This window comes from Chrysoperla carnea, chromosome 1 (genome assembly GCF_905475395.1).
Source record: "Chrysoperla carnea chromosome 1, inChrCarn1.1, whole genome shotgun sequence".
NCBI lineage: Eukaryota > Metazoa > Arthropoda > Insecta > Neuroptera > Chrysopidae > Chrysoperla > Chrysoperla carnea.
This window is the reverse complement of record NC_058337.1, coordinates 39,521,428-39,547,290: the sequence shown is the minus strand read 5'-3', so window position 1 is coordinate 39,547,290 and position 25,863 is coordinate 39,521,428. Positions and strand designations below refer to the sequence as shown.

At 28.4% G+C, this 25,863-nt stretch overlaps 1 protein-coding gene across 1 annotated transcript; it reads left to right on the top strand.

Moving 5' to 3' along the window:
• Window positions 1-423: 423 nt before the first annotated feature.
• On the top strand, window positions 424-20,138 carry LOC123304962 (homeobox protein SMOX-1-like). Its single transcript, XM_044886534.1, has 4 exons — window positions 424-710; window positions 870-978; window positions 1,921-2,251; window positions 19,525-20,138. The coding sequence occupies exons 1-4, from the start codon at window positions 424-426 to the stop codon at window positions 20,136-20,138; spliced, it is 1,341 nt and encodes a 446-aa protein (XP_044742469.1).
• The last annotated feature ends 5,725 nt before the right edge of the window (window positions 20,139-25,863 follow it).

Below are 25,863 nucleotides of genomic sequence, written 5' to 3'. Positions count from 1 at the left end.
GTTACATGCTTTTAATCAATGTATAAAATCAATTTTGCATCCTTTTCTTGTACAAAATTTTTGGAACTTATATCCCTACTTTTATTAATCTATTCAAATCAGCTTATTAAATATTATTATTCAAAAACAGACTATTTAACAAAGGAAAAAACATATAACTCTTTGTTAAATTTTTCGGCACCAGACTTAAATCTATATATATTTTTGATAAGGAGTTATTTAAAAATACACCAAACCATCATTTACTTTTAAAAGTAAAGTGAACTTAAAAATTTAGTTCTTGACAAAACTTTAAACAGTGTACACAACTTGTAAACAAATAAAGTTGTTGAGTGCCTCAAGGAAGTGATAGTTGTTTTAAAGTAAAGTGAACTCTGATAAAATATTTATTGTTTACAGTTTTTGAAAAAAAAGTTTGTAACAATGTTAAGTGGTGGTTTTGTTCAGATACAAAATTCTGAAGAAATATTCGAACGTCCTAATTCAGAATCATCATCGATAAATTCAACAACACCACCTGCACTTGAGGAAGACCTACAACGGAAAATTTCATATAACACGAATCCTTCATATTATGTGAATTCATCACCGGATGAATCGAATACAGAAAAAATGGTAGTGTCAATGCAAAATATTTCACCACCTTCGTATAACTTAACGATCAATAATTCTATACAAACCTTATCGAATGATTATCACCAAGAAACAACGTATCCAGGATTAACTTTATATTTAAATAATAACAATAATAATAATAATAATAACTTTTATTCGACATCATCAATTGATTCAAAACCATTTCCAAACGCATGTTACTCAAACACAAATTATGGAAATCATTATGAAAATACTTATGAAAATGAAAACAGTACATGCCCAAATTATTCAATGAATTATAATAATGACTATTTGAAGTCGGGACAGTCTTCACCAATTATTTATGAAAATTTAGATGCAAACTATGATAATATAATTAAGGTAACTATTTTTTTTTTTTAATTTAAATTTAAATGAAAGAGAATTTTTGAAAAACTTTTTATTTCTTTTTATTGTTGTGCAGGAAATATGACATCACAGCTGTTGAATGTTATTTTAAAGACTTTTTGGCAAATAAATATTAAGGTTATTAAATACAATCAATAAGAAGTTTAGAGAAACAAACTAGCCACCAAATTATCAATGAGAAACATTTCTTCCCTGATAATTACGATTTGTTAGTTCAGACTCATAAAGAATTCATTGTGGTCAAAATACGTATTTAAAATATAAATATTGGACTAAAAATTGCGAAACAATTTAAAACTGTTTATCTGAGGCAGTATAGCTTTCAAATACATGCGTCGAAAACTGTATTTTATTTGACGGGTGGTGTAATCGAATAGTTTTCAATAACTTTTCAAAAATAAAAGATTAGGATTTTCATATTGAAAAATAGTTTTTATCATCCTTCACAAAAGGGTTGCTATTTTACGTCAGAGGTTTTTAAAATCTTGCAAATGTTACTAATTGTTTCAATTCAATATCAGGCGGACTTGGAACCCAAAAATTTGTTAATCTTACAATCTCCGGTACCTAACAGTTTTTGGATCCATCCAAATTGAATTGAAAAATTTTACGTTGCTTTTATATGAGATTTTTAAACCGGTATAGTGTGCTCGTTTAAAACTGAACCCTTGAATATTCAATTCGATATAAATTTCTTCACATGCTGTATAAAATAAAATATCAAGATTCATTCAATATTTGATCAAAATCAATCATTATTGTACCCATATTTAGTCAATCAATTAATTTCATGTGTTTTTGTTTAAACAAAACTTTTTCAAAAAATTTTTGAATTCAACAAATTTTCGTTTACTTACAAAATAACATTTCAATTATTACAGAAATTTTTATAAGAATATTTGAAAATTCTTACAGGGTTATACATCTGAAATCTCTAATTTAACAACAACATTCAATCATCAACCATATAAAGAAGTGGCAGAATTAATGCAAGAATATGCAAAACAAGAAGCAAATTTAGTTCGTAATTCGACCTGGAATAATTCAACAGTGTATCAAAACAATCAACAATATCCAACTGTAATACAACAAAGAAATAATGAACAATATGGTGACGAACTGATTCCAGAAACATTAAATAGTTTAAATAATTCTGAAATATGTCATATTCCTTCATCCACAATTCATCATCAAGGTCATCCGGATACAGTATTGTCTTCAGGCAGTAACAATAATTTTGATCGAAGTAAGTCTTGTACTATACACTACCTTTTGTTATATATGAATTGGGTGCATTCAGCAATTTAAAGTATATACAATGTTTTCAATTTTTCTGCCTTTCAATAAAAACAAAAACAAAAAAATATTTTGAAATACAATTTGCGTATAGAATTTCTGACACATATACTCGTTGCCATTTTTGCCTATACTGAAAAGAAAAACGAATAATAAAGTGGGTCATTAACTACAAAAAAGGTCTAGTTTTCAATTTCTTTAAAGTTAAGGAATGAAAACTATATTCTGGGGTGAATTCTGACATTTAGGATTCATAAGAGATAACAATCGCAATTTTATCTCAACGTGGCTACTTGAAGTAAAAATCTACGGCTTATTTACCTTAGTTCGTAGGAGATGAAGGCTATCGAGTCATATAAAATCGAATTAGAACATAATTAAAACAAATTTATGCTATTGTAGCAGGTTACATATCAAATAAAGGGGCTTGTTATGAGAAATAGAAAATATTCTTAAAAGTTTAAAAATGAATAGCATCAAAATTGAAAAATTCTCGATCTTCTGGAAAAAACCAATTGAGTCCGGCCACTTTTTTGACCAATGTGTTTTCTTAGCTTTATAAAATTTTGTATTTTTGAATCCATAATAAACACAATGCTGTCTTAGTTTTTTTAATAGACAGGTCTCTAGCCCATAAAAATTTATGCAATAAAAAAGTATCACCACTAAAGTTTCTATCTCGTGTTTTCAAATCTCGATATGAAAGCAGTTATATTGGTGGTTATACGATGTATTATTCAATGGTTCTCCAGTCTTCAAAATTTCCAGGTCATGACATCAAAATTTTCAAAACACACTCTGAATTTGAAAAATGTACTTCGTACCTTGTTCTATATTCTATGACTGTATAAATGATACCATCACCAAACAGGTGAGCTGAACGCTCCCCTATGACTTACACCTATTGTTTAAAATAAATGACAAATTGCTTTACTTTTACTAAAAGTAAAAACCAGACGACTGGTTTTTTTTTAGAAAATGATAACACAGTATGATAAATACAAATTGACAAACAACAATTTTTGAAGTGTTGAAGTTTTGAAAAAATTGTACAAATCCACAAAATAATTTTATTTTCGATAGCAGATTTTTGTTATTGATTTCATTACAGCTTAAGAACAAAAAATTAGTAATGGTAGTAAGGTTGGATTCTTCAAATGGAAATATCCGACCTATGAATTTTTAATTTTCGTGAAATTCTACGTTATATCCAGAGAGTATAATACGCCTCAAAGTAGATTTCAAAAATTTAAGTTACAAAAATGTTGAGATGATGGGGAGAAAATTCTTTCATTTGTGCTTTGTGACGTTTCTTCAAAACTTAGGCATACTTTACTCAGTTCGATTATGTGCTACCAAGTTATGATTAGTGTAAAATTTGTAGCGAAAAATTTTGATTCTTGTTGAAAACTGCATATATTTCCTATACTAATTTTTCGGTCTTATAATTATTACATTTTGTAGCAACTTTGGTGACTCCATTCAGGTTATTATATCCTTTGATATTTAAGGTTACGTTCTCTAAATAATGATGTAATCGAGGCCTTAAACTTTCAATTATACTTTTTAACGTAGAGGTCGCATGAATAATTCACACCAAATTTGAAGTAAACCATACATAACACATAATATATTGTCCAAAAATCAGAACATACATAAATTTGAATGGATACATAATATTTTGTAAATAAAATTTATGATCTCTCATAGATTTATACACAACAATAGTTTGTTCTACACCATTCAAGGGGTGAAAATCCTGAATTGTCCCATGGGTATATTTGTAATGTAAGTAATAATAAAATGTATGTATTATATACATTCATTCAAAATAAGGGATGCATACAGGCATACAGGCATACAACAACAATGCTCTTATACATACAGTAAGGTATATCGTTTAAACGAACGAACTCGAACGGCTGACTGACTATATGTTCACGGTTTATATTATTGTCTGTGATATCAAATATAGGTTAAATGCTATACTCATTAATCATTCTCGAAAGAAGAAGAATCTTCTCTACTGTCGACAAGGCTTCTATACTATACTCTATCTACAGTACCTTTTCATATATCTACAAAGTGTTTAAAAATTAAGTTTTGTCTATTATTTTTCTGGCTTTAAAACTAAAAACTAAATGTGCAAACATTTTATATGTAAGTACATTAATATGATGTTTTTACAATAAACTGATTATTAACACACATTTTGTTCATGATAATACATGCTTAGCATCTATGAGACACGAATGCACTCTTTCGACTTTATTCGAGATTAAAAATTATAAGTCTCACGATTCTCTGCAATTGAATTAAACAACAGTTGATTATACAAACAAGTACCGAATTGCTCAATAAGATCTTACCGCGTAAATGGAAACATTGTTTCCAAAAAAGGTAAGAGAGGTAGATGTATATTTTTAACCCCCGAACCGAAAAAATGGATGTTACAAGTTACACGCTTAATACTCATTTAAATAGTAACACCTTTTTAGACAATATGTATGTATTTCCCACTTAAGGTAGTTCCAGCATGAAATCACTTTTCGACAGATTTTGCCCAATTTTTTTTTGCTCGGGTTTATAATAGCTTTATTTATGAATTCCTAAAATTTCATAATTTTTGGCCGTTTAGATCGCTAGATATTTAAAGACAAAGTTCGCGATTTTGAGGGTCATGTCCCATTTAAAGCATGTAAAATGTCCGGTCTCTCCAACTATTTTTTATGATATTATTATATATTGAAGAAAAAGTAGAAAAAAATGTTTATACAATAAAATTCTAAAAAAAAAATTTAGAAATTAATTTTCACTTTCGAGATATTAATTTTGACGTAAATTGATCGAAATTGGGACGTTGGCATAATTATTTCCCATTTTAAACGGTCAAAATTTCTGAAACTTTGGGAATTAATAGTAAGCATTATTAAATTCTTAAATTTAATTTTTCGTTAAATTATGCCGAAAAAAATTTTAACCATAGCTTTAGCATAGGAACTGCAGATACCATGCTGGAAATACCTTAAGTGGTAACATTTTTTGGATAATATGTGTTTCCCATTTAAGTGGAAACATATTTTTGAACAAACTGCATCCCATTTACGTGGTAACATGTTCTTGTACCTTATTTTGTATAACTGCACGTTTCAAAGAGGAACAAAGGATTTTTTGACTCAAGAAAGTTTTTTTCTCACGCATCCTGAGTGAGAAAAGTACTTCTTTTCTCACGGGCGTAGATAAAAATTGTTTTAATACCATGCCAATATGACTAAATTTGGTATGTGCAAGCTTTATAATTATATGTCTAAATTATTCACACAAATAATTTTAACAATCTTCAGGTTACTTTGGTGTACACAATTTTGAAACACCTTGTATATATTGAAGTATCTGCTTTTTCACTCGACTACTAGGTATTATCCGATACATACATATTATAGAAAATATTTACGTATTTATATGATATATGACGTCACTGACCACTACTTCTTACCTTTATGACGACAAAAATGATATATCTTTTCTTTGGTGATATTTTACTATCTACTATTTGAATGCACTTTTCAAAAGAATCAACATAATTTTTTTATTTCTTGTGCACAATACAATAATTTTATTTTTATTTATCAGTTTGTGATTCTTGTGAGTTCACATGCGGGGAAATTTTTTGAAAATTCACACCATGTCTTTCCGAAAAAGAAAAAAAACGGGTATGCTTTTTACGAAGATCCGAAAAATAGTTGACAGTCTCTTAAAAAAACCAAAAGACGCCATTCTTGACATGAAAACTCGGCACTAAGTATTTGATCTTCATTGATGAAATAAAATATATAAAAATAGCTTGAAAAGGGAAGATGCATTGATATTGTAAAAAAGTTCTGAAATAGGGGTTAATTCCTAATGAAAAAATGTTTTTGTCTATTTTTATATTGTATGATTGTGTCCTACAAATTGATTGCCGCAAATCTGTATGAAACAGCAATTCTCGTTTTTTCATCCATACCTACTTTGTACGAGGTACCTAATGCTTTTTGTGTTGTTTTGTCAATTATTCTGGGTATTACTATTACACGAAGAAAGGTTTGTACGACTGAGCGAAAACTGTCTCATGATCTTTGCCATTCTTGAACCATTTTTAGAGATCATTTGTACGCTGGCTCACTATGTCTTGTGCATTTCATATTATATTTATTTTTTGTAATTGTAGATCCCTATATATTATAAATGTGAAAGTAAGCATGTTTATTTGTTTGTTTGTTAGTTTGTTACGCTTTCACGCTAAAACTAGCGAATGGTTTTTAATGAAACTGTACAGCAATATAGCTGATATACCTGAATAATACATGAACTATAATTGATAAATATATATTTTTAAAAAAATTAAAAAATTCAATTAAATTTGATTTTTACCATTTTTTAAATTTTTACAGAAATCTTTAATTTATGGTTTAATTTATGATCATAGATCTGATCCATCTACAATCATCATTTTGAACCATAAATTAAAGAATTCTGTAAAAATTTGAAACAGTAAATACCAAAAAAAAACATGGCCAAATATTCTCAATGAATTATGACTATTTTACATTTAAGAAAATTGAAAACTGTATTTATCAAGATAGGGTGGAGGCTATCTAGTGGTGATTTTTACTTTTAATCCCAGTGAAGCGGGCGGGTATCAATCTAGTTTTGTTTATAATTGTCTTTTAAACTAGGGTTACGTTTTACCAACGGAAGATACTAGCAAATTTTATATTTGAATGATGAAATAGGCAAGTTCTAAATATCATCGAAATAAGTTTCAAACTAAAGCTATTTTTATTTGACAAAAAAGAGTGTTTTCGAAAATATCGATTAATTAAATTTATATTTTTAAATTATTCACACATACTCACACACATAGTTGTTTAATGATAAATGTTTAATCAAATTCTTAATAATGTTTTAAAAATTGCTTTGTCACATATGATGACATGTGACACTGTCCTCCATCCCACCGTTACTTTATCCATTATGTATACACATAGATAGAGTATGTTCCTTTTTGGCTTGGTGTAACAAAGTGAGTGTATGTTGAAAAACATATTGACAATACAGTGTAATAAGATTATCTTTTTCCATTTATACTTAGTGTAAATAGTGAATACACTATCGTACAAATAGAACATATCACGATGTATGTTTGTGTGGTGTGGTGTTTTGAATAATCTGATACATACAACCATATTGGTGATGTATGTTTTGTATGATGTATCAAACTCTTATCGACATAGAAAAAATGAAACAGGGTGACTCTATTTCAAACTGATAATAACAACCAAACTATTCCGAATTTTTTTTAGTTCAGTAGTCTGGATATCTACACTTAGTAAAACTGGTGAAACTCTATTTAAAAAAATGTGCCACTTATTCTACCTCAAGGTGGTGTGATAACGAGTTATTCCCGGAAAACGCTTATTAAGTAACATTTTTCGGTGCTTGTACGCAGAAACTATTGATTTTACGAAAAAAAATAGTTAAGACATATTGCAATTGTAAGAAATTATTTCTAGTTTAATTTTGTATTTGACTCGGAAATGAGATATCGTCAAAAAACTGCTTTTCGACTCATATATCCAATATGGCTGTCACCCATCACCCATTATTAAATCTTCTGGAGAACTCTCCAGGCCTTCCTTTCTTTTAAACCAAATGACTGTATTATAGAGAAGTTGCAAGTTTACTAAAATTTTTTTACAAAATTTCTGCAATTTTTTATGCAATTTTACATTTGAAAATGGTTTTTCTAAACTGTAAATTCAAACCATAGTGACGTCAATATATTGCTTTATTAAAGCCATCCCTCGAGAAATTATAAAAAAGCATGCAGAATGATAAATGGTTTGTTTCTCAACTTGTTTTAATTATATATTAAAACATAATTTTACATGGAAACAAGCCCAAAAATGTGAATTTAGCGTGATTTCGATTGGCTCCCAACCTGAATGAATATCGAGACGCCACAACCAATCGTTTTTATTTTTATTTTTTTTTAATCCAAACACATTTTTTATAATAATTAAAAAAAATAAAATTACTAATTTTAAAAAAAATTTACTAAAATATACATACGATTCTTTCGTTTACAAATGAAATTGTGACCAAAAAAATTAATACAACTTTTTTATTGCGTGAATTCGGTCTTTTGAGACCGAAAATACTTCCCCATTTCCTTGTTATCACATTATTAATCAGAAGAATAAACCAATAATTATGAACCCACAAAAGTCTAAGAAAAATTATTAATGATTGAAACGATGATTCAATTGTTTGCATTTTGTTTTTGGATGAAGTAGTATTTTCCTTCAAACGGCCGTGAATTATTTCACAAAAACTTTTACACCTGAGCACAATTAAAATCTTACTTCCCTTTATAAGCCAATTTAGCTTTATTAATTCTATATAAAGATAAAGGGAAAACGAATAATACATTTTTTCGTTATTATCGATACACTAATTAATAAGAAAAGAAAATACTGTTAAAATAAAATTTTTTTACTAACTTGACTCTCCAGAAAAAAATAGAAAAATAGTTTTTACTTTCATTTTTTCATCTTTAAGGGGAGTGAGGGGAACTTATGCGACATACAATTTAAGCGGATGTATCCTATCATTGGATTTCAATATGATTTGATGATACACGATACAAATATCTAAATTTAATGAAAATGGAGAACAAGCTTTATATTATATATAAAGGAGGTACATTATATATATATGTATAGATAGATATAGGTGACGAAAGCTTGACAGCTTTACTGAATGTATGTTCTCTATGGATACATTTATTCACCCTCCACTTATATACCGAACCACCATCCACATGCTCCATCTATTCTACTGTCATCGAAACTCGTTTTACTGTATTCATTTTTTTGTATGTAAAAATGTTTCATGCATACAAATTAAAAAATTTTCTATATTATTAATTTTTTTTCCATATACATTTTTTCTAATATAATTTTTATTTGATTTTTTTATTTTTTGCTTTCAATTATTAATATTTTTCATTTTTTTTTATTTTAAAATGCAAAATTGATTTAAAATACTTTTTTTATTCCATAAATTTTACGTTTTTTTATTATTACAAAATGTGTTTTGAATATTTAATTGTTTATTTTATACCAGAAATAAATAAAAGAAAAAAAAAAATCTCATTGAAAATCAAATGACATATGTGGATTTGTTTATATTCGCACCGTGCGTGAGTTTTATTGGAGGCATTTCCATGGTAACGATACACTAACACTACTTTATTTTACACTACTTTAATTATAGATTTGTATGGATGCATATATAATTGTATGGATTACATTTATGACTTACATTGAAAATTTCCTTTGAATAATAGAACTTTCCGTGTTCCCCGACACAAATACGAATAATATTAGGCTTTTCCTTTTCTTCGTCTCATGTCGACTTCAGTGGTAAATTTTTCCAAATTGTTTTCATGCAAGGTTTTCATCGTTAGCCTTTCATAAATTCTCCCTGTCGTTAGCTCGTTTAGGAGTCAAGTTTTTCAGATAAGTTATTTTTTCTAATTTTGCACGTTCTAGAATGCAAAATAAAGTGACTGATCCCACTTTTCATGTAAGTTATATTAGGCAAGATTACATTTTGTGTCATAATTTTGGAATGTAGGTTTTCATTTTAAACCAGCTTTTCCTTTTTTTATGATAATAATATGGTTAGCTGCTGCTAGATTGTTTTTTTACCGTATTACCAACAATGAAAAAAAAATGTATTCGACAATCCACATATTTTAAATTCTGTTTTTATATGCAACTGACTGACTATTGTTTTATTCATAAGGTTTTCTTCTATTCGTGGCATTCTATTATTCATATACGTACAAATTTAAAAAAATGGCACTACTTGGAAATGATTAATCACTAATAGCCTAACTTTTTTCAATAAATGTACAAAACTTCAAAAAATGTTTGATAAAACTCAATTTTTGATTAAGATGCTTGTTTGTTTGAACGAAAATTAGTTTTACTTCCTGGGGTACCCTGGGGGTATCCTACTTCCTGGAGGAATCCGAAATTAAATTCACAATACTGAAAGAGTTTCAATTTTTTCAAATTTTCCTTATTTATTGATTTTCTGGAATCAACAACGATTATTTCAATTTAAATTTCCACTGTAATAAGCTAGTGTCAGGTGGTCGATTTATCTTTCGTTAAAATTTAAAAATGTGGAAGAATAGAGGACGTAAAAATGTGCAAGAATAGTTTGAAACCAATTTATAAACATGAAAGACATAAGCAACTAAATAATTTATTCCATGTTTTTCTTGCAAAACAACTTTTGACAAGTCTGTATGGAAGTCGCAAGTTATGACGTCACTACGTGCTATTTTTCTCTTTTTTTGTACATTTAAATCATAGGATTTAAGTATCGAATGTCAATTGAGGCAATCAAAAATTTTTATGACAAAAGCGTATTTTGCCATCTGCATCTTTGAACTTTTCATACTTCTTAGATGAAAAATATGCTTTTATTTGATACTTTGGCCGTTTAAATGAAGAGTACTGAGTTGAGCAAGCCAGATGCTGTCGAATCAATTGTCTACAGAAAATTTCAATTTTCGAATTTATTATTTTCGGATTAAATGCGACTTATTAAATTTGATTAACATCTGACAAAATCCAAAATATTATGATAATTAAGTAGGTTCATTTTTTTTGGATAAACTATGTACATTATTTTTTTTTTTTGGTAGCCTTCGAATATTATTATATGATCTATCATCCCTTGATCTCAAGGTATTTAAATTGTATGCAAGTCGGTAGAACTGGAGCTTTTTTTCTATATGAGCTATCGAAATGATAAGTATCGAATCCCTGCATACTATTTATGTCACATATTGCTGGGGAAGAGTAGTGATGGTTATGGGGTGGTGATATTTCTTCAACAAACCAGTTTATAATGTTTGTTCGTCATCTTGAACTTTAAGTTGAGCTTTTTTCTTTCCTTGTTTTCTTTCGTTTCTTCTTCAATCGTAGGGTATTCTAAACAGATCTATATTATATAGAAACTTGTCTGTTGAATAAATATAGTCAGATAAACATTTTTAGATTCCTGCTTTCATTGTAACTTTTTTGTACCTATTTATTTAACGTCTGATCCGTATATATAAATCAAGGACCTTTTACATAAAAAGGTGAACAATTTTTAATAATTTTGCTTTTCTAAAGAAAAAAAATATATGCATGTTACTAAACTTATCGTCCTTGACTTGCTTATTAAATCAATTTGGAAAGTTACTTTTAGAAAATGTAAGTTATTCACAAGGATGAGTAAAAATTAAGTAACCACTTTTATACTTCCAAATAAGCTGCTCTGAATGTAATTGCTAATTTAAATGAATGTAATTGCTAATTTGCCTCTGTTTTTCATCTCGTACAATCAATAGGAGCTTTGACTACCTTAATCCGATACATTGCTTCCTACATTTGAATCCATTGGTGTGAATTTTTCGACTAATACTTGTAGAGCTCCTACTGAAAACGTTTTAAATGCACAACTGAGAGTAGGACCAAGCGTTCTGACGCATTGCAAAGCTACTTTAAGCTTTGTTTATATATTATTTTTTTGGAGTCAAATTCAAGGTGACAAGTTTACGATACCCTGACATTGACCCTTTCGTTATAGATACTTAATTTTAAAACTAGTTCTTCATATCTATACTCCTGTTATTAAAGGTGCATTTATTATATATAATTCGACTTGCGTCGGTATAATCGAATTAAGTTGTAGAGTAAGAAGTTGTCTAGCTAACTAATATCGCTTTAGTGAAAAATAACAAATATTGCGGTTCTTTCACGCTTCAAGACCTAATTTCCTCTTGGAAAATTTCACTCTTCAAATCAGTCAATTTTTCCGAAAAATCATATTTCATATACGTAATTTCATATAACTATGAACGAAACTTGGCTAACTTTAACAAAATTTAATAATTTAATTAAATGTATATAATTATTTTAGTTAATATATAAATCAATATATAATTAACTTGTTAAAAATTCATTTTTATAAATAATGAACTTTAACACATAAATATAATTATTTTGGGGAACAAAACAAACTCATATCGAAGAGACAAGGTCTATTCGTACCTATAATTTAAATATAACACAAATATATTTACAAAATAATTGGAATTATACAAAAAAAGACTATTACACTTTTAGTATGTTCGAACAACAGTATCATTATATGTTATTTGATTATGAGATCATTATATTTTATATGAGTGTTTGCTCGAATATCTCTTATATTAAACATATCTAATTTTATAACAATTTTATCAAAACGGAAATAAAATACGGTTTTCTCTTTTAACGACAATCGCATGTGTAGACATTTACTATTTGGTTTTTGAATTGAATGGTTTTATACTATGCTTGTATTTGTGTGAATAAAGGTTTGTACAGCTTTTTTAAAAATTATCCAACGTTCGTAATTCTGTAAACTTACTTAACTTATTTAGAGGTTAAAAAAAAAAGTTAAAAAAATTTTAAATTGGAAACTTACTTAACTTATTTAAAAATAACAATTCTTGTTAAACAGTTAAGCTCTGCAAAATCTCGAATGAAAAATAATTTTACGAAAAATTTTAGTTTCTTTTTCTACCGAATCTGTTTGATTATCTATTTAAAAATATCCGAACAAAAAACATTAAGTTTTTTTAGTACCTAAGCTATTAGTTCAGTTGGTTAAGGCGTAACCATTTCCGTCAGCGGCATGCTTAGCAACAAAATTCATTTAATTAATAGTTGTGATGGGCTGGTGTAATGCATGATATATGCATAAAGGAGGTGCACTCAGCCTCTGAAATTGAGGAGCTGATAAATGAAATTATCAGCGGAAAGGTGGTAAAACACATATATGGTATCACAATGGGCTCTATAGCCTAAACGTGTCCTTCGTGGGCAGCCAGTACAACCTAACCTAACCAAGTACCTAACATAATGTTTTTCATTAAAGTTTTCCTCCATCTCTTATAGTCTTATCACCTAAAAATCTGAGCTCAATTTCTAATCCCAAATGTTAAGGTGAAATACAAAGCTATTATCGAATTCCTCATTTTAAAATTAAATAACGTTTTATTCATTTTACACTTCAACTTTCAGTTTTGTGACCAGAAGGGGGTTTAGTACTTTTTGAAAACCTTGTAGATGGGATGTATACGAAAACTTTTACATAAACCGCACCAAATATTACAAACACGCATTAATACCATTAGTGCATGTTTAAAAACGTGAAATATGTTTCATGTATTTTCATTTCCAAGAAAATATTTGAGTAGAAAAATTAAATAAAATTTTTTTTTATTAGTACGCAACTTCTTTTTTCGTTTTAACATCAAAAATTTAAAAATAATGCTGGCTGGCTCTTAAAGCATACATAATTTTATGGCTATGACATCTCTATATATTATAAATGCCAAAGTAAGCATGTTTGTTTGTTTGTTTGATTGTTACGATTTCACGCTAGAACTAGCGAATGATTTTTAATGAAACTGTACAGCAATATAGCTGATATATCTGAAAAACACATGAGATATAATTTATAAAGATATATTAATACAAAAATTTAAAAAATTTAAAAATTAATTTAATTTTACATTACCACAAATTACAGATTTCTGTAAAAGTAGTCAATATAAAATATTTCACGGCCATCTTTCTGATATACTCAATGAATAATTACTGTTATACATTTAAAAAAATAGAAAATCATACATATATTTTACCTGTGTAAAACAATCCTTACCATTATTTCGAGTGTTATAGAAAGGGGATAAGCGACAGCAATTTTTATCAAAATTTACTTTTAAATCCAGCGAAGTGGGTGGGAGTCACTCTAGTAATAAATAAGACTAAGTGTTTATCAAAATTTGTAGCATCAAAGTAAATATTTTCCATTTGAATTTTGATTCTTTCAGCCTTTTTACTAGCTATTTACAGTCTTTCTGTGATATCTGACCTGTCCTTTGGACGATGAAGCTTTTTCCGCCATACACATTGTCTTCAATGTAACAAATTAATAATACTACAAATAATTCGAAAACTAATATAGTAAAGATTCAAGCCCCTTGCTCAAATTTTAATAACTTGATAAATACATTGTTAGAAAACTCACCGGGCGGTGGATGTTCTAAGATGAAGCTTCTTAAAAAGTTTCTATACATATATCTCAAATGAAATAAATACCTAGACTGTTTGGTTTAAAGACACATACGACATTGTATCCTGTGGTTATATACAGATTGTCTTGTACTAAGAGCTTATATACGTTAAGACTATAGTAATAGCATTATTAAAAGATGCTTTGTGACCCCATACACTAAATTTGTTTTAGACAAATAGAGCGACTCTCTTGGTTTGTCTAATTGGTACTCATTCATGTAGAGATTCTGTGTAAGAGGTTGTTCTTGTGGTTTTAATAACAATATTTTGTGTTAGAATTATATATTTTAATAACTTATTCTAGTAAATTTAATAACTACTGTGGCGACTTACGTTAAAAAATCACAAATAACAGCAAAGCTATGAGACTTAGTCTCCACAAACTCAGTAAAACTTATGGTTTCTATCTTTGAAATCAACTGGCTCTCCAAGTCTTATCCAGCCTTATAATAAATTCTACTGACATTATATTTAATTCTTGAACCATTTTGCCTGTGAGTTATACAAATTATGAAATAGATATAATATCTAATCAAGATGTCAAATCCAACTTTTAATAGAACTGATAGGGTATATACGAATAAAATTTTTTTCTTCGCAATTAAAACAAAATATGAAAATAACACCACAGAGATGAACATGTGAAATAAAAATTAATATCGGTTAAAAAAATGCGGCTGATATAAGCATTTTAAACTACTAATTAGTCCGAGAGATCGAACATTATTTGACGTCATATTCTATGATTGCCATAATAACTCCATGCTGCTTTTTTTGTTTTTTATATAAAAAAAAAATAAATCTTTGGTGGTTTCTATCTACCAACTAAAAACTTAACCTATAAACTATTAAAAATATTTCCAACATGGAAGTATTTTTTAAAAAGTCTTGAGATTCCCCCTCTTTAGAAAAAAACTAATAACTTTCAATTCAATCAAATTTTTATTAAACAAAGCATAGGTTCATGTCATAAATAAATCAAAATTAGTAAATTTTGTTATCATAAAGTAATATAATTTAGGCTTGTATAATGGTTCCAAATTATAGCAGCAGGGCTTCATTAAATAATAGATACCTAGTATTAGATTAGATTAGAGTGGCTGCCATGGAATGGGACACACTTAGACTAAGCCGTTTAACGTTAAAATAATGACAATTCCTCAAAACGTTAAAATAATGACAAATACTAAAGCAGTTGCTTAGTAAAATTGAAAATTTTACACAATGAGGTAATGTAAAGTTTACGGTGATAACTGAAGAAAACAGCGTAAATTATATTGATGTGCCATCAACTCATTTCGAGTAGGAAAAATGCATATTACTACAAAACTTTGTCTTAAATACAATAAGGTTATGCAATGTCCAGTGCTTGGCGCATTGTATGCCAAATTTCCAATTTTTTGAAGCCACCGTTTTAGCAATATTCACAATAATATCTATTATTCTTTTACGAATAACGCCTTCTTGGATATATATGTATTGAGAAATTAGTACTATTTTATATATGCAATATTTAATTTGACGTTACAGCGTTATATCGTATTTAGAAGAACGTCCTCTTTGTTAGCAGTCTCCACTCTTAAACTTTTTTCGTATACGACGATAATAAACATGGAAATAATGTTCTATTATTTACAATATTATAATCCATTGATTTATAAAATAAATTGATAAATTAATTAAATATCGAACAAAGGTTATACAAAAGAAAATTGATACATATATACACAATTTTCATATTATATACCCAATATATTTCCAACGGTTGTCGTTTTTTTCCTTCCAACAAAATGAATTTTATGTGTATCATAATAAATTTTTAGGTGAAAAAGTTTTCTTCTCATATCAAAGAAGTGAAATTGTGTGTTGACATATTATTATTATTATTATTTTCAATCACAAAACTTTTATTAAAAATGAAAAATTCAATCACCCACCCAATAGATAATATAACCCCGTAACAAAAAAATAAAAAAACAAACGGTGGTGAATATGATGTACGGATTTTGAATCATTAAATTTCTTGGATGGCACTCGAATGTAGGCCTATCATAGTAATTTCCTGTATTGAAAAACCCATTAGCTTCTTATGACCTTTCGACTTCAATCATTTCTAACTATTGGCAAAGCTGTAGTTTGTAGCTGTAAGGAGTTTAATTTTCTCAATATCCTTATTCGACGCCTCTTCGAACGATTTAGAAAATGTACGAAATTGTAAAACGTTGGCTTTTCAGTGACTTTCTTCTTCATTACATTCCACGTAGAAGCCGTAATTTGTGATACTCCACTTTTAGAGTTTGATGACAGTTTATTGTAAAAGCTCGAGTAGTCATACTGATTACCATGATTTTGTAGTCTGTTTGACTTTTTTTCTGAGACAATCATATCTATCACTTCTTTAAACGATTTCAGTTCCAAATTTCCACACGATTCTATCCTACTGCAGGGTATAATTTGACTAAACGTCCAGTAAAATTACTGTTCCACTACTTTCCTTATGATAAGTATTTCAAATCGACAAATTTCAAATTTTTTGTTACTCTCTGCTTTTAAAGTCTACTTTCTGATGCTCCGATTTTTCAAGAAAAGCTGGCTTTCTGAAGCGGAAAGAGATACATAAATTTTAAACATCGAATTTCGGGACAAAAAAAAATACCTTTCAACCAGAATGTTAAAAAAAAACTATATAATCTTTGACTGACATTTTCCCTAACACAATAATATATACCCCACACAAGAAGATATTATAGAGTATATCGATTCCAATAGAGGAAGTCATAGAGTCACATATACCAACGTGTATTATAGTTATAGTATATATATATATATATATATATATATATATATATATATATATATATATATATATAGATATATATTCAAATATTTATGTTTGTTTTATTACTTGACGAAGACAAGTTTCACTTGTTTTACGATCATCAGGAGTTAGTTTGTATCTATCAATACTTGTGTGAGAAAACTTATTTTTTATATCGTACTTTTTTTTTCTTTTGCTGTGCAGAAACTATTCAGTTGATTTTTATCCAAAACGAAACTACGGAAAATTTTCCTCTATTTCTGTATTCTGTTTGGAACAAATATAAAACGAAACATAAAAAGTTTGTCACAAAGAAGCTGCGTAAGCTAAAGTATTTGACTTAATAACAAGAAATCAAACTTTTTATAAACAGTAGCCAAAAGTAAAGGCGTATACTTCAAATCCGATACATTTTCTTTACAGTGCCATTTTCAAATAAAACTTTGCTAAAAATTTATCAGTTTCGAGGATACATATTCGTAGACATATAAAGAGCTATAGATTCTTAAATTTATATTTAGATGCACTATGTTAGAAAAATTTCATTCGGAACCTATTACTCAATGAATAAATACCAAAAAGAGGAGTTGCAAAATCGGAACCTCCTAATTATACATATGGTTTCCACATGTAATATATAATAATTTATCCATGGTAGTGCTATAAACACATTCGTCTCGTCTATAAACAAAAAATTTTATTTCAAAAACATAACGAAAAAAATCAAATCGAAAAAAGATGGAAACAACGAAATAACTTTTAACTGGTTTGTTTTGTTCCATTATTATATATTTTGTTTTCCACATAAATACTATACATACACATTTATAGAAAATATACAATAAAAAGTTTTGTTAGTGAACAAAATAAAAATTTTTGTATGTCAGAAACATTTTTCTATGTTAATCGAATTACTACTACACAACTACAACTACACTACGAAAGAGAAAAGTTTTTCACGAAAAACATTATTTATTATTTGCTTGTTAAAATATATAAAAAAAAAAAATAACGATAATGATTGTATGTTATAATAAATTTCTATGTCTAAAACTTTTCATTGGTTTTTCTGGTTATGTTTATATAAATTTTTTGTTTTGCTTAAACCTGAAACCCCAATATTAAAATCGATTGTATTATTTTTAAGTGAGGTCATACCGGAAACAAGCCGTCGTGAAGAGAGGCCTACAGAAGTCAGAAATATATGGTATAAAATCTTTTTAAAATTTCACTACCATTTCTTCGCGAAAGGACTTATTTGATGGCTTTTTACATTAAATTTTGACTAAACTACATCGGCAACAGTATAAAAGGTGAAATTTTCAAAATTTAAAAAACCTCCGATAAATTTTTCGGGTATATAGAACTCTAAACTCGCACTTGACATATATAAGATCACTCTCCGTTAAATTACCTTTCAAACGAAACCAAAAAAAAAAAAAAAATTACAATCGGTTCATCCGTTTAGGTGCTATGATACCACAGACGGGCAGGCACACACACACATAGCGATCAAACCTATAACGCCCCTTTTTTTAGTCCGGGGGTTAAAAATGCAAAACCAAGATATTATTAAATTTCGCTTAAAAAAATATACAAAATATTGTAGGAGGACGCCCACATCATAGTTTCATTTGATCGATCTTCAATTAAAAATGGATGAAGCTGTAGATTTGGATTCGCAAATGTTTGAGATCTGCATTACTGGCTTGTTATTCTTTTATGCTTATTCGTTTTGCGAGTTCAGATTTCAGTTGCTTTTTAGGTTTATTTTAAACTTTTTAGTTGGATTATCTGCCATCGATTCAATTGTGTTTTTATCAATATCATTCCTTTCTCTCATTAAATTTTTTCTGAAACTTTTTTTTTGTCAGTAATAACGAAACAATCGAAGTATTTCTCAAAATTAAGTCAGTTTTCGAGCTACGATCAAAAATTCGTTAATACGTTTTATTAGACTCATTAATCATTAATCATGCTTCCTTGGTATATTCGGGCAAAAAAGGCACAAGAACAGAAATTCTTTACAACTGTAAACAAATAAAACTATTATTTGATAAACTAGTTTTTTTGATTCATACAAACTCCTTGGAAAGTAGATTATAGATAAAAATATAAAAAGTTTTTTTTTTATACATTTTATTAAATCAAAAAATTAAATTTCAGTAGTTCCCGAATATTCCCAACAACATCATCAAACACAAACAGGAAGTAGTCCATTAGGAATAGATAGTCATATGATGGCGCGTTGTCCTACATCAACACTTGGGGGTAGCAACAGCAGCACAATCACCGGTAATGATAGTAACTGTAGTGGTAACAACAATAATACAACAACAACAGGAAACAGGAAACGTGTCCGAACAGCATTCACAAACGCACAAATATTATTTCTTGAAAATGAATTTCAACGAAATCCATATTTATGTCGACCACGGCGTATTGAAGTTAGCGAACAACTAAAATTATCTGAACGACAAATTAAAATATGGTTTCAAAATCATCGTATGAAGATTAAAAAACGTAATTTAGATGGTGGTTCACCACGTGCAGAGAATCGTACACCAACACGTGGACCAGGTCGACCACGTAATCAAAAAAAAGTACAAACTAGTGAAGAACAACAAATTGTTGGACGTTTGTTATCGTTGTCACCGATTGCAAATGGAAATGCTGGAGCTGCAGTAGCTGCTGCAAATAATATGAATGCTTCCACAGAGAATAAAATTACAACGAATATAAATTGGTATCGAAATGATTCGTGCGAAATTAATTCTTAGTGAATTATATTTATTATTTGAATTATTTATTTATTAACTTATTGGAATTGTGAAAAATCAAATAAATACATACAAAATTGCAACTTTTTAAAATCCATTGTGGAAATTTGTAGGTTTCACTATATATTCACTATACAGATGTCATTATTTTTTTAGCGCGTGACTTTTCTAAATGCCACCCCAAACGTGTTCGTTTGTAGTTTAAAATATGTAATAATTAAGATCTGCAACACTTTTTGAGATTCAATTACCCAATTTCAATTCAATTACCAATCCTTCCAATATTCACCTGAGAAGAAAAGTTTTAGGATACATTTTTGTAAAAATAATACGCATATTTTTGTACAGGACAGAATTATTTTTGAAAATGATCTTGCATGGGAGCTTTGCTTCTAGATGCTTACAGCTTCCCTTTGAAATACCAAAAACTGTCGCGCATGTTCACAGTTTGGTAACTTTAGCCTTTGTACAAAAATAATTCTTATAAAATATAAACTGTCAATTTTTGTTACCAAATAGTAGAAAGCTTTGTAACACTCACAAAGCGAATTATATTTTTAAATGGGCGATGATTTCACCGTTTTACCATAATATGCCAAAAAGTGTGTACATTTTAGGAAAGTCAGGCCTGTTATAAGATTGACCTATCCAGTATAATTGAAGCAAAAATAATATCATGAAATTCCAAAAGTATTTAGATTTAGTCCCCTTTATGGAAAGTTTTTAAACAAATGAATATAAAATATTTGTATATTTTTTAATATTTAATAATAATTTTTCTAATTTTTTTTATGATAACAAACCATAAGGCGTCAAACATGTGCAATATTTGTAATATATTAATATGAATTAATGATTTATATAGTAAGCATTTAGCATATTTCGTTTTTATCATGTAAGAGGTTTTCAATATTAACGAATTCATGAATTACACGTGCTAGATTTGTCAAATTACGTTGGCCTTCTAGCATTAGTACAATTCGATAACAAGTTGCAATATATTTACTTCCCCGATAAGAAATTACAGTTCGAAAAATTTGGCACAAAGAATTATAACATACTGATTTTATATGCTAAATTTATACTGTCCGCTTTTAAAAAATTGCGGAGGAAGGGAATGGTGTACTTTCTAAGTACGCTCAATGATTGCACTTATTATGAGTAACAATTAGGGTTTTTTACCTCGGTTTAGTACACTGAGTGTAAGTAAACAAAGACATTACAGGGTAATAAGATCTTACTTACACTCACTGTAAATAGTTTATAACTAGGGTAAAAAAAGAATATACATATGTATTACTGCGGGAAATCTATTCGAATTTAGATAAAAAGTCTAATGCGTACTTGCAAAACATTTTTATTTTGAATAGCATTTATTAAAATTCTGAAATATTAAATACCGAAATATTTTCTGTAAATAAATTTATAAATAATAGTTCTATAGTTTTTTTTTTATAAATATAAAAATGTAAATATATTGTTTAATTAAATTCTTTACACAAACATTGTTGTTTATTTGAATTACGCCCGTTTACTTGCGAATCAGACACGTACCAAGGTTGTGTTTTGGAGATGAGGAGACATAGACAACACGGTAAGATATTTTTTGTGGATATCATTATGTCAGTATCGTTATGAACGCCATACAGTATCGGTGTGAATGCCATACTGTATACACAGTATAACATTAGCAATAGTTATGGCGGACGAGTCAATGCAGTATGGGCGTTAGGCCGGTTTGAAGGTGTTTAAAAAACTTTGGACGTAAATTGTCCCAACTTTAATTGAATATATCTCGAGTTAGAGAATCACTTTAAATTTTTATGATAAATTTATTATTATATTCTTAATAAGTATATACTTAAGTAGAATTTTCGATCGATATTCCCACAGCGAGAAAACAACCTTACAGTTCTGAACTGTAGCAAAAATGTTTTAAATACTTTTTTTCATACCTTTCTGGCATTTGAAGTATGTCATTTAAAAATTTTTATTTTTATGTATTTTACTTAGAATTTGAGAAAATTAGTAAAATACACTGTATATGCATCATATTAAAAACATCAATGATAATCGAAGAGACCATGATGTAAATAAATATCGTATGCATGATTAAAAGTAAACAACAAAACATAAAGTTATAATAAATGTTATTTATTTTTATTTAAAGAAAATTAAAGAAAATTTATACTTTTGTTTTAAAATTTAAAAACATTGAGGAATATAAATTTGTTATTGAAATTGTTCAATTCATTATTATTATTTTTTTATTATTTTTTTTAAATAATCCATAGTATTAGATAAAAGCTAATTTTTCAATACATTTTATTGAAAAAGTTCGGATTGCTCCTGAATTGGTTTGCCTGTGAAATTTACGAAAATTTTGCTGCCCCTAAATTTGTGACTCCCTAAGCCTAAATCCAGCACTGCTGACGAGCCTTCAAAGCTGCAAGTACAGCGTAAATTTAAAATAATAACAATATTGTTGTTTAATAAAATTTGCATAGTTATATCGACATAAATAATATCTATTTATAAAATAAAAAGAACAAATAAATATGAAAATATATTAATTGAATAAAGATAAATAGTATAATATGAAATGATTTCAGACATGTGTGTATATGTATGCATGTACATAGAATAGATATGTCTATTGTAAACAGTGGCGGACTGTCAAATGGAACAGTCTCAGAGAAGATGGATGACTATCGAACGAATAGAAATCATGTACCGCATCCAACCCTTACAAGTATTTACCCTCTTAACATGTCACAGAATAGTATAAAACTGTATACATAATATAATACAAATGTATAGGTAAATATTTTATGCACAAAATTAAATTAAATCTTTCGTAGAAGAGAAGAATGAAGTTTGCTTTATTTGTCTTTAGTTTTAGAGCAATTATTGAGCAAAATATTAGAAAAAAAAACCTTATGAATGAGTAGGCATGTCACGACTACTCTAATAAAAGGCAATGGGGAAAATAAAGCTTTTATAGTAGGTACATGGCCTAAATTTTGTTATGCACCCTAAGCTCCAAATTAATAAATCTTTCATTTGTTATTCTAGTACAGAGATAATCAATTGAATAACAAATTCAAAAATATTTTGTACACAAATAGACAATATAGATAAGTATTATGTTTTGCCGAATCTCGAACAAAACGATTTTTGCTTATGGCATGATTTATACCTATAATCTTTTTATTAGAATATAAAAAAAAAAAAATTATTATAACTAAATACTCATACAAAAATTCTATAAAAAAATTGCAGTTTTTAAAACGGCGCTTTAGCTATTTTAACAGAATAGCTTTTAATTGTTTTGACTACTTGTTATGAGGTTGCAGGTTCGAATACGGGCAGCGGCAGTGTGAACAAAAGTAGTTAACGGAGCGGTAAATTGATCACACACACTGTCGTCACTTGGATAAAAACGTTGTCACTGACCCTATCCACGTCATAAAATGTAAAATTTTATATTCGAATGTAGTTTATTATAGTTATATTCATCTGAAAAACCCGAGTATCCTTAGATAGGTGTTTGAAAAAAATCAAAATATGCGGATTTATTTCCCGAAGTACGTAAATAAAAATAAAAAAATTGACCAAACCTATAGAGTAGAGTATCAAAATGAAATTAAAAGGGGATTACAAAACTATATAGTTTAAGTTAAATGTTTAAAATAATTATGAATAATAGTTTAAAAAAGTTTTAATATCTTAATATATATATTTCTTGTGTGTGTCTGTATGTGACTGAACTCCTCCTAGACGGCTGGACCGATTTCGATGAAATTTTTTGTGTGAGTTCAAGGGGATTGGAGAATGGTTTAGATTTACCATTCGGTCCACTACAACTGTTTTTGAGGGCTCCGTACCAAAAAAATGAAATTTCATTAAATGGTGGGAGCGCATATAAATCATATCACATTATGTATACTATGTGTACTATGTATTTTTAATAGTATTCAGGTATTGTCAATAGGCATTTATTAGAGCCATATGCGAGCGCAGCGAGCTCTACTATCAAAGGTCAGGCCAAAGGTCGAAGGTCAGGCCACTCCAATAAATAGGAGTTAAATTGGGGTTTAGCGGGATGGGTTTAGCGGACAGGCTAAACGTAGTATAGGTATTCATGAATTGGAGTTACGTTTTTACGGGACAACGTCCGTCGGGGCCGCTAGTTTTAGTATAATACGGGGTTTATATAGTGCTGGGCCACGAAAAATTGTGAAATAAAAAAAAAAAAACAAAAAGTCCGTTCATAGCGACTTTAACAATCAGGGCCCATTAAAATCTAGACCGACTCAAATTTTCCGAATAATGTGGGCTGTTAAAGTTGATATTTAAACTACGAGCTGTTGATATTTTTAATTTTTATATTATTTTAGAAAGCACTTAATAAACTCCTTATTTTACTATATTAAAACTTTTTAAAACTATATATTATACATATAGTCGGATATTTGATTTTTGAATTAATTTTTTACTAAAATTGCTTGATCAATATTAATAAAATATAGTTACCACTTCTACAAATCCGTTTAAGTTCGATTTATTTTGTGGTATTGATAAACTAAGGCTCATATTAAATAAAATTTGTATTTATAAATAATTTTTTTTGTTTATTACTTTCAAATGTTTGAAATGCCTAATGAAAATACCTAAAATAAATTCTCAGTACTCATAATTTCCAACGTTCATATATTAAACTTTATATATACAATTTGTTTACTGTTTTACCATTTCGTGAATTTCACTTATTACTCATTCATAATTTAATAATATGTAAAAATTAACTTTTCCCTTCGTATCTTTTCGTCAAACATGTTATAGTAGGTATTATGCAAAAATGCAAAATGAGTTGACACAAAATTTTAGTTTTATGTTTTTAACATTCTAACCCTTTTTAAAACATACCAAAGAGAGTTTTTCAATTTCATAATTGAATGTAGTTAAGTAATTGAAGTTATAGTTGAGTAGGTAGGGTTGAGCGGACTCTATTGTACCGCCGCGCCGTTTAAATCGTATGACTTTTTTTTCCTTTTCAACAGTAAAAAATGCTCCACTAGCTGCATCCTACTCTAAATTATTTTTAGTTGAATTCGATCTAAATATACGCAAAGTTTTGTGCAAAATTTATGAATAGGATAAGTTAAAAAAAAAGGTAGAGAATACACGGTATAAACTATCAAAATCGATTACAAGAACTTCCTTATAGTGGGAAGTTAATAATTTAAATAAAAGCTTCTTGATGTTTCTTAATTAGTGTTACGGTTTTAATACGTTTGGTACGATTAGCTAATTTAGTTTAGTTTTCAAGGTTTAGTTAAAAATGATTTTGTCTAATCATCCTGCGCTGTTCATAATCAATTCGGTCGGTTGTAATATGCTTTTTTAGTTGAAGAATTCATCGTCAAACTTTCCCGTGCCAGTTGTTCCACTCTTAGCAACGGAAATCAAATTTGTTCAATTTTCATTTTAATTTGTTTTGTACCCGACTGTCAGGGAGTGGGCATGTGTAAATTTATTTATTACCTCGTATCTTCCAAACAGTTCGATGGATTTCGACAATTAAGATATTGTTATACTGTTTAAAATCTTAAGAACCCAAAAGTTCTAATATAAGTGTTTCAAAAAAAGACAAAATGGCGGATTTTTATCGCTAAATAGTAATGCGTTCCAAAAAGAATTAGCCAAAGCTATCGATTAGGAT